Source organism: Octodon degus, unplaced genomic scaffold, assembly GCF_000260255.1.
Source record: "Octodon degus isolate 3935 unplaced genomic scaffold, OctDeg1.0 scaffold00082, whole genome shotgun sequence".
Lineage (NCBI taxonomy): Eukaryota > Metazoa > Chordata > Mammalia > Rodentia > Octodontidae > Octodon > Octodon degus.
The window spans coordinates 1,241,720-1,253,010 of NW_004524658.1; the positions used below are offsets into that span (position 1 = coordinate 1,241,720).

The following is an 11,291-nucleotide window of genomic DNA, read 5'->3' on the forward strand; positions in this document are numbered from 1 at the left end:
CTGGATGCTAGTGAAAATTGATGAGTTTATTTTTCAGGATTGGATATTGTTCATTAGTTTGGAGAAGGTTTTACAGTTAAACTGATGGAAATTAGTTAATATTCAGAAGAAAACAATGAAGTGACTATTTTCTAAAAAAATATATTACATTGATAAATGCAACTTTTGTTTTCAACAAACTTTTTGTTATATCATTTTTCATGGATTTCTTATATTTGAGTGTTTTATGAGTACCAATTTGTGTTTAATGAGAAAACAATTCATGGGTATACAAAATTTGTAAGATTAATTGAAAATCTGAAGGATAAATCAAATGAATATGTTGCTGCAAAGACTAAGACATTAAACAACTCCTTTCTACAAGCTTATTATCACTTCTCAATAACGAAATTATCTACCAGAATACTGCTCCCTGGCAGGTGTTTACACTACATGAGTGTGGGAATAAAAATGGCCCCTCTCTTTTTCTTCTGGTGAAACTTAGATAACTATGAAGTGACAAATCATTATTATGATTACCGCATAACTTGTGTCTGCTTTGATTTAGGGGGAAGAGATCTTAAGACTGGAGGATATTCTTGACATAATTGAGAAAGAAGGAGATTCGATCGCAGTGATCCTATTCAGCGGGGTACACTTTTACACTGGACAGCTCTTCAACATTCCTGCCATTACAAAGGCTGGACAAGCAAAGGTATTCACACCCTGCTCCTCAGGCCCCTGCTCCCAAGCCAGCAAACGGTAGTGCAGTCTCCCTGCGTAGTCTAACTGTACTTCTATGAAGGTCTTTCAAGTGCACTGTGTGTAGCAACTATAGGAAATATTTTAAGAGCAAGGTGTGTGTGTGTGCGTGTGAGTGAGTGTGTGTGTGTTTTAGGGTCTCACCATTCAGCCCAGGCTATCCTGGAACTCACTATGTGGCCGAATGAGGCTTGCCTCAGATTTGTGGAATAGGATCACTATGATCGAATCTCCTTCCTTCTCACTTACTTCAAGAATACCCTGCGTTGTTAAGATTTCTTCCCCTTAGCCTGCCTTGATCAACCAAGCGCTGAGACTGGAGACGCGTGCTGCCATGACCTGTTTGCTTCTTAAGAAAAAAAAAAAAAAAAAAAAAAAAACAGTTGTATCCTCTTTTGCTTCAGGCACATTCATTTCTACCACTTTTCGCCACTTGTATGATCCCTATTCCTGACAAGCACAGACTCCCTCTGAGCTTGCCTCAGTCAGCAGGACAGGCAAGAGTTACACCGAAGAGGTCACCTCCACTCCGCTGCTCAGGCAGCAGGAGGCAGGCAGAAAACTCAAGACAGTAACTACATGCAAAGACTGCTGAAGCTCTGCTACTGTCTTGCCATCACTCACACTAAAATGAGATGTACTCACTGAGTTCTTAGTGTCTAAAGATGGAGAAATACGGATATCATTAATAGATAAGGTAGATTTTATCACTAGATCAAGCTTTACCCTGGTTACTTTAAGGAAACTTGCTTTTCTTTCTTTTATTTTTTCTTTCTGTATTTTAGGGAAGGGTCTACAGGGTGCTCAGGGTCTCACTACTAGATCAGACTCATAGTGATCCGCCTGTTTACAGCCTCCCAAGAGCTGGGATTACAGGAGTACGCCACCACTCCCAGTCTCAATTGCCATCTCAGAGTGCCCCCAGGGTAGGTCCAGCAAGACAGGCCCAGGGATCGAGCTCCTGGCCTCTGCACCTGCTTATAGGCACTTTGATCCGCTGAGCTATTTGGCTGGCCCAAAGTTTTCCTTTTCTAAGAAACTTGAGATAATTTTATGCCATCACAGACGTGTTTTCTATGCACTGATAAATCACACTTAAATTTTGACTAATTTAATGAAATTGTGTGTTGTGTGTGTGATCATTAAAAATAATTTTAATATTTATTTGCCTAAAAGGAAGAAATCAGGAAAGCAATTCAAAATGCATAATTTGTATTTAAAAACTTTAAGTAATAGTCTCTCTTTAATTCAGAAATCAAGTCATGTATTTAAAATGGTGGCAATCAAATTTTATTCTGAATATTAATAATTTATGGGTTTAATATCCATCTGAAGTCTAGTTACTATGTTCAGTTATTGAGCTAGTGAGTGGAACTAATGAAAGGAATTTCATCCCCATTATCAGGAGTCTCTAGGAATTTCCAGCCATGACTTCCAACTGGTTTGATAGATAACTTTGAAAGTGGTGCATTACAAAAGCTATAAAATAATCTCTTCTTAATTTAGATATTAAATAATAGCCACCAAAGTAAAAGGAGGCCTATTAGAATTTATTTTAAGATGTTATGCAAGCAATCAGTGGCTCCTGCTGTGTTAGTATACACACACAATTCACTAAACTTCCTAGAACTGAGGCGCAGAGATAGAGAAGACCACAGGTCGAAATCCCAGTTGGATCACTCTGTTGGTGTATAGTCCTGGGTAACTTCCCACACTAATTCAGTGTGAGAAGGGAGAGTATCTCTTGGATGGGCACATATTGTATATTAAGTACTGGTTTCTTCTCTCTCCTGCTGTCTTCAACTAATATAAAACTATTGCAGGTGATTCAGATATCATTTTGTTCCCCATTACCAACAAAATATAATTTTTTACTTAGGTTTTATATATATAATTCTCATTCTTAAGTACTTCTGTTGCTAAAACCATTCTCTGAGTGTTTTGTAGACTTTCCTTAACTTACAGAGCTTAAATGACTAGCCAGTCCGACTCAAGGAGCTCTCAACCAGATTGACAAATGTGGAAATGAACACTATGATTATTTTCAGTACCAGAAATTGAACTCAGAACTTTGCACTTGCTAGGCAGGCACTTATACAGCTGAGCTATCTCTCTGGCCCCTGAAAATGAACACTTAAATCCAAGGGTAGCTGAAAAAAGGATGGATACATGGGAATGAACTGGGTATACAGCAGATTTAGATTTACCCACTATCAAAAATTATTTGAACAAGTATTGCCTCTTGCTAGACAATTCCACCCATCTCAACTGAAGTTGAGAAAGTAGGCTAATTTAAAATTACTCTTAACATAACTCCCTTGGGTGTGCTAGGAGGATAAAGTTGATTACAGAGGCAGGAAGGAATTTAAAGGTGTCAATCAAAAAGAGGAAATTATAGACAAACACCTTCTATTAGTTACTGTGAAGATCAGCTATCTAAGACAAAAGAAAGGAATATATCCAGAAATTAAGCAAGGTTGCAACTCCTCAAACATGGTGGGAGGGGGCAATAAGAGCAATGAGTGGATTTTGAAGTAAAAGCTTCAATATTCTGAAGTAAAATATTCAAAATCAGATGAATGAGATAGAAATTTGGATAAGAACTTGAAAAATAATTTCAAGAAATATATGCATTTCAAGAATAGAAGGGTCACAAGTAAATGACTTCTAAGTTTCTTTGAACATTGTAACCGTCACTCCTAGGCAGACACAGAGCATTTTCAATTCTCTGAATCCTCACTGTTGCCATCTTCCAAATACTACTAAAGTCTTTCTTGGTCTTGCCACCCGGTTATAAAATACTTTAAAACCAAGAGAAGTGTATGGCTTACAGTTCTGCAGGTTGTGAAATTGAAGATGATGGTGTCTGGTGAGGGTTTATACTTGGCTCAACCGATGGGACCTTGTTGCTCTGTGGTCACACAGTAGGGCAGGGAAAGAAGCTCCCTGAAGCCTCTTCTTAGTGGCAAGAATTCCTTCCACGATGTTAGAGCTGTCATGACGTCCTCACCTCCCAAATGTCAACACCCTGGTGTTAGATACTTAGCATTAAGTACTGGTTGCTGAATTTTGGAGGAATGTGGACAACTAGACCACACCTCCCTTACAAAGTTAGCATCCTGCTGTCTTGAGCATTGCTGATTTTGGTCGTTACATAAATATGCAAGTTTATGCATTTAACTTTTTAAAACTTTATTCATTTTAATGAGAAAAGATATTGATGAAACAGTTTCAAAGCAGATTAGTAGAATGTTTATAATAATTAATGCACTGCATATTGTTGTCTTCATAGTAGTTATTCAGAGGACAAGATTCAGACATGATATCTTGTCTAAACAATATTAGTACAAATTTTATTCTTATTAAACTAAGAGAAAGTAGCTGTATATCTATCCTATCTTCCATATATATATATATATATATATATATATATATATATTATTTTCCTTCTCCCTTTTTTCACAACAAAACTGTCTTTCATTTACACCTTTGTGAAGTTAGTAACACATGACACTAGGTTGCCTAGCAACTGATAGCAAACATTAACCAGACGGGATGTTCATCTCAGGAATGAGGTAGCTTGTTTGCTTTAGGCATTGGGCCAAGTCCCACCTACATATATTTGATCAATTTTCTAGCTTTGTGGCTCCCAACATATCCCCCTTTTCCATTTTGTTTTTTCAGAGATGGGTGTTCCACTGCAGTTAGAGAAGCTGTATTTGTAGAACTCTTTAAAGGACCTTTTCATACTTGAAACCAATCTAAAGATTCTAGGTACTTAAATTCAGCAAAATAACACAATATAGTCCAACAGTCTGTAATGGTAGTGGGTTATCAGCAGAACTGGCAATTGTCAGAAGTTGTTCACTTGAGCCTTTACAGCTCAGCATATTAATATGGCATTACTTTTTATACCTCGTGGTTATACTTTTCTGCTGGATGATTAAGACCAGGTGAAAGTAAGACTATATAACTAAAAATGTAACTTTTGTATCTGACAAGGTCAGTCAAATCTCTTCAGGATTTATTCTGGCACCGTGTACAGTACCTTGTAGATCTTTTGTCAGTGTTAGCCATCTGGATGAGTCATAGCCATTGTTTGACCAATTTTCTCTCTTTGAAAGACTGAAAAATTGTTCTCTCTAGGTGACTCTTCCTATGCACAATACATCAGCAATCACCTTCCTCTGTGGCCTCATAATCTCCTTGATCAGAAAATTTTGGACACCACTGAGTTATAAGATGTCACAGTACAGGTTCTCTTATGTCCTGAGTCCTCACTGACCTTGAAGTGCTAGGGTCAAAATACTGTCTATCCATCTAGCCCCTCTATTTCTCTATTTCTCTAATTTTTGATCTGCAAACTTGAGTTGTTAAACATCCAGAAGAGAAGCTTAATGATATTACTACCCTGTAACAGAGGCAGTTGAGATTAAGATCACTGTCTGTCTGAATATTAAATACTTCAACATAACATGCAACTGCTATTTTCTGGCAACCATGGATATTCTAAAATTTAAATCCCTATAGAATGTGAAAAAGACAATTACACATCTTACACAGAAATTTAGAAATCAAACCATATACAACATTGTAGCAGGACAATCCTGTGACTTTTTTTCTTGTCTTTTGTTTTATTTTATTACCTTTTTAAAATATACTTAATAGAGAGTATAAAAAATAAAAAATAAAGAGAATAGAGCAATAATTGGTATGACATTAGAATCAGTAGGCATTTAGATGACCAAAATGGCACGTGTCTCAAACATGGTTTTAGTATTACACATTGCTATCCTCAGTGTAGTTAGTTAGTTCACAGATATCAGCATATATGTTTAGTCAGGGTGAGAAATTTACCCATTAACTGCTATTTTCAAAAATCTGATGGAGATTCTTAGGATCATTGCCTTAACCATCTTGCTTAAATAAATGGTTTTGCCCCTCCCATATTTCCTAACTTTTCTCCTTTCTCTCTCTTCATTGTTTAAACTTAAATTCTCTATTTCCATTTAACTGTGTTATACCTTTCAATTTTTATTTCTTCTTTTGAGTTCTTAGACTAGGGAGACAATATAATATGTACACATGTGGGTCTGGTTTATTTCTCTTATGAGTGTATCATCAAGTTGTGTCCTCTCATATATGAAGGCTTCAAGTTTACTTTTCTTTATAGGTGAGTAATACTCCATTGTACAAAAACATAACATCTTTTTTATCCATTTTTCAGGTGATGGGCATTTTGGTTGTTTCCAATATTTGGCTATCATAAATAGTGCTGCTATAAACATAGGCACACATATATCACTATGATATGATGTTTTCATTTCTTTTGGGAAAATTCCCAGAAGGGGAATAGCTGGATGGAATGTGACTTCCAGTCCTAGCTTTTTAAGGATTCTCCATACTAATTTTCATAATGGTTGCACAGTCTACATTTCCACCAACAGTGGAGAAAGGTTCCCTTTTTCCCCACAGCCTCTCCAACATTTGTTTTTGTTTGATTTCTTTCTGATAGCTGTTCTCTGTGGAGTGAGATGGTCATTTAACTTTTGTTTTAGATTTTTGCTGTTGCTGTCGTTAAGACAAAATACTCAACAACTCAAATTGAGGAAGGATGTATGATTTAGCTCACAGTTAGTGGAGCTTCTAGTCTATAATCAAATGGCTGTAAGGCAGAGTGGCATATGGAAGAGGGTAGCAGTTCCTGGTAGTGGAAATACAGCAAAGAGGCAAGGGAGGAGAAACAGCCTTGGCAGCTAGTGAGCCTCTTTAGCCTCCATACATTTGTATGCAGATTATCAGCCCCAGGGCAGATGTAGCACTCACACCCATAATCCCAGCATTGCATCATGAATTAATCTCAAGTTCTAGAGGCTGCCTCTTGATTGCATGAGTCTTTGAGGGGACAACGAGTCACAAAATGTCACAGCTTTATTTAAGCACATATATAAATTTTTATGCTTGGATTATTTGCTATATTATATATTTAACAGTATGTATGCTTATGGTATTTAACACTTTTTTGCTTTTTTTTAACTTCAGTGTATTTTTAAACCATACAAAAAAGACCACAATTATTTTTCTTTCCATTCTAATCAGGTAGAGAGTTTACTTTTATATCTGCTTGCAGGCTATCTCAAAAAGACTACTCTTTTTTTATTTTTTCCCATAATTTTATTGATAAACAAATAGCAATGAGACAGTTTCAAATCAAATTGGTAGGACAGTTTCAATAATTAACACATTGCATACATTCTTTCTAGTGGTTATTTGCTGTACAAGATGCAGACATGATATCCTATTTAAAAACACCATTAGAACAAATCACTCTATTCATTAAGAGAATGTAACTATATATCTATCCTAATCACTTTGAATACACAGATTAAAAAATGGATATTCATCTGTATACCCTTTTTTTATTAAGTTCCGTTATTTGAATATTATAAGTGTGTAAACTCAGCAAAATATTCTAAAAGAGTCCAGTAGCCCATAATAGTATTGCGTCTTCCGCTTGACTGGCAATGTCAGAAATTGTTGACCTAAGTCCCCTACAGCTCAACATAACAGCATGGCTTTACTTCTTATATTTTGTTTTTATACTTTTCTGCTGGATGGCCAAGACCAAGGTAAAGCAGGATCGATGCAATAAGAGTTGTAGCTTTTGAGCCTGATAAGGTCAGTGAAATCCCCTCAGAGTTTATCCTGAGATCCTGTACCTCAGATTGTAGAACCTTTGTCAGTGTCAGCCATGTGGATGAGTCACGGCCATTGCTTGGCCAATGTGCTCTCTGTGAAAGCCTGAGAGAATGTTTTCTCTCCATGTGACTCTCCTTAGGCACACTCTACATCATCGATCACTTTCCTCTTTGGCCCCATAATCTCCTTGATCAGAAAATTTGGGACACTACTGAGTTACACAATGTTACAGTACAAGTTCTTATATGTCGAGTCTTAATTGACCACAGAAGGCTAGGGCCAAAATGTTGGCTTTCCTTGCAGCCCTCCTCTCTAATTTTGGTCTGCAAACTTAGGTTGTTAACCATCCAGAAGACAAGCTTATTGTTATTACCATACAACTTAGGCTGTTAAGCTTAACCTCACTATCTGTCTGAATATCAAACTTAGGCATAACATGCAAAAGGTATTTTTCATTAAGTATTGATATATTGAACTTTATGTCCCTACAGAATATGATAAAAAAACATTTAAATTTAGAATATATTTTAAAAATAGGCATAAAGAATTATATACTTCTCATGTTTACACATATGTCCAAAAATCTCACCATATGCAACCTTGAAGCAGGACTATCCCACAATATTCCTTTTCCTGTCTCTTGCTTTCATTCACCATCCCCTTCTTTTGAACAACCACCTACCCGAGAGACATCATAGCAGCAACTGGCATGTCATGACAAGCAGCCCATATTCAGAAGAACAGAATGACAGGCACTCCAAGAATGAAACTACTATTACAGATTACCATCTTCCGTGCAGTAGCTCAGTTCACAGGTATCAGTATATATAGTTAGTCAGGGTGAGAATCTTTCCAATTAACCGCTAGATTAAAATATATTCTGAAGATTCTCATCAAATTGCACGGGAAACAGTTGAAAGAATTAACAACTGGGATCTACTCTTACTGAGAAGTTTTTTCACGTCAAAAGAAGTTACCAACAAAATGAAAAGTCAACCCACAAATTTGGAAAAATTCATGACAAATAAGTACTCAGACAAATGTCTGCTCTCTAGAATTTATAAAGAAGTAAAAAAAAGCACTAGGGCTCCAAAATTTAAAGACCCAATCCAGAAATGGGCATCAGAGATGAACACACGCTTCTCAGAGGATGAAAGTAAAGAAGGAATAAGTATATGAAAAAATGCTCCTCATCATTAGCCATCTGCGAAATGCAAATTAAAACAACATTGAGATATCATCTCACCCCAGAAGAAAGACTACTCTTAATATGCTTATAATTTGGAAGGCTAAGCATTCATATAAAGTCTGTTAAATGCATACCTAGAAATAGGACTCTTTGATCATAAATTATGTGAATATACATTATTAATTGATAATAATACTAGCTTTTTGAAGTGCTTGTATTAATTTGTCATATGATCCTTCTCAGCTGTATAGGCAAGACTTTCTAGTGTTCAGCGTCCTCACCAACAGCTGCTTTGGCATGTGCTTGAAACGTTAGCCAATCTGATTAGATTGCAGTCAGCATGCAGTTTTAATATCTGCTTTCCTAATTATTGATGAAGCGGAGAATCTTTAAAATATTTATTAATTTGCTGTATAGTTTTATGAAATATTTGTCTTTCTCTCTGTTCGATTTCTTGCTTAGTGGCAAATAGTACAGAAACTGACCCTGAGGGCCCTTGGGATTCAGCTCAATAGTTTCACAGCTGTCTGGCAAGCTCAAGGTCTTGAGTTCAATACCTGGTGCCTGGAAAATAAAAGAAAGAAAAAAGAAAGATACTGACACTGAAGGACAAGGATATATTTAATTTCCAGGAGTCATCAAAGAGGAAAATAAATTAATTAATAAAAAAGAAATTGATAGTATGACTAATCCCTATAATAAATTTAATATGCTGAGGTTAAGGGAGATGAAAGAGGGTCAGTTCACAGAATTAAATCACAAGACAAGGTTAGTATGTGGCAAAAGGTATCAGTTTATAGACACTTTCATTTTTTCGTATCTTAAACTACATATATTATTTCATAATACTGACCAACTTGTCTCTTTAGAGCTCTGCTCTGTATCCATATTTATTTTATATATTCTGTAAAAATTGCATACCTATTTCAGTCTTATATAGACGTCTCCCATTGTCCTTTGCTTTACTGTCTCCACGTGCTTTTAATTTTATCTCCCTTCCGCACCCGCGTGCACGTGCGTGCTCGCGCGCGCGTGCGCACACACACACACACACACACACACACACACACACTTAGCTATCACCATCAACTGAAGCCTCCAGGCTATTCCCATAATAGAAAAGTGTCCCTTCTGCTTATGTGTGTGCTGCTCTTGCACGTCCTACCTGCACCTTGAGGCCAGATGCTGCAGATCTGTCTCCTCCCGAGGTGTCTGCTTCTTGCCTGTCACCGTCCCCCTGGACTTTCAGCCTCAGCACGGCTCTCCTGCTCTTGACATTTCAACCGATTATTTTGTAATTCTATCCCTCCCTCTGTTGACTGGTGTTTCCAACATAGCTCCAAATCACAGATGAGAATTTAAAGCCATATAATTTTGAAGGTAGCACTTAATGTTTAAAATTTTTACCGTGACTAGTTTTACATGCTTGTGTCTGACAATCTGAGCAGCTACATTGAAGACAACGATGTGCAATGGGACAACCAACGTTGAACACCTTTCATCTTGATTTTGAAATTGTGTATCATTTCTAATGTTTTATCTATTATGTTTCTATTCTCTTTAAAAACAAACTGAATCTTAGTTAAAATCAGGTAAAAAGCAAATAGTTCTTTTTTCTAATCAGAGAAGACTTCAGAATCAGAGCTACTGAACTGCATTCAGAAACACAGCTAAGTGTGAGGGCTGCTCAGCCCCCATATAGCGTTAGGTGGAAAGAACAGGGACGAAAAGAAAGACCAGACAATATGAAAGATGCAAGGGGCCTGGGAGGAGGCTGCTTTTAATGAACAGGCTTGATGATCTCCTCACCTGACTCACTTTTATTAGTCAGCAAGAAGCATAAGGGGATGAGGTCGTGCATCATTCATAAAATGGTTGAAAGAGATTTTGGAAAAGAAAAATAAACAGGTTAGACTTTTAAAAGCAGAAAAAAAAGTTTTAAAAAAAGAGCAAGCTCCTCTCTCTACTGGGCTGCCTTTTGTAGTTAGTAAGGTGCTAGCAGTCTTTGCATTGTCCACAGTAGATGCTACCTTGCCCCGGCAGCACTGCGGTGCTGAGCTTGCCTAACACAGCCAGCAAACATGCAGCTCTCTGCACACATCCCTGAGCCCTGGGAAGCCAGCAGAGGCCTCGGGACTGTGGGGCCTGGGTCAGCACCTCCCCCAGGTCCCCAAATGGGCCCCAACAGCTAAGTACAAACTGCACCTCTGGAGTTCTCTTAACACTTTTCTCAGATTTTTCACATGGCAGTTCTAAGTTGGTTGTCCCAAATCCAAATATCACATTTCTATTTAAGGCAGAAAGAGAGAAGGGAGAAGCAGCAGCGCAGTTTCATCTGTCCCTTTCATCTGAAGTGCTACATTTTCTCAGGAGGTGGGGAACTACCAGATCCCTGCGTATGAGTCATTGCTTTCTGAAGTGGCAGCTACATATGAGCATGAATGAGGAAAGAGTTCACATGTAGAACTGTGTAGTAGAGGAAAACCAGACAGAAGGGATTGGAAGTAGGCTTTGGGGTTCTAACTCCCAGCAGCCCCCCTCACTTATGCCCCAGCATATTTCCACCACTCCCACTACAGGGGCTCCTAGTTTCTAATCTGTTATCATCCATCTCTCTCTCTCTCTCTCTCTCTCTCTCTCTCTCTCTCTCTCTCTCTCTCTC

General features: G+C 37.6%; 1 protein-coding gene across 2 annotated transcripts in view; it reads left to right on the forward strand.

Moving 5' to 3' along the window:
- Kynu (kynureninase) overlaps window positions 1-11,291 on the forward strand; it is a 135,718-nt gene that overhangs the window by 47,807 nt on the left and 76,620 nt on the right. For both annotated transcript variants that reach the window (XM_004636634.2, XM_023721422.1), the window contains exon 8: window positions 548-694. In XM_004636634.2, the coding sequence (XP_004636691.1) occupies window positions 548-694 (147 nt within the window). The remainder of the gene's footprint in view (window positions 1-547; window positions 695-11,291) is intronic.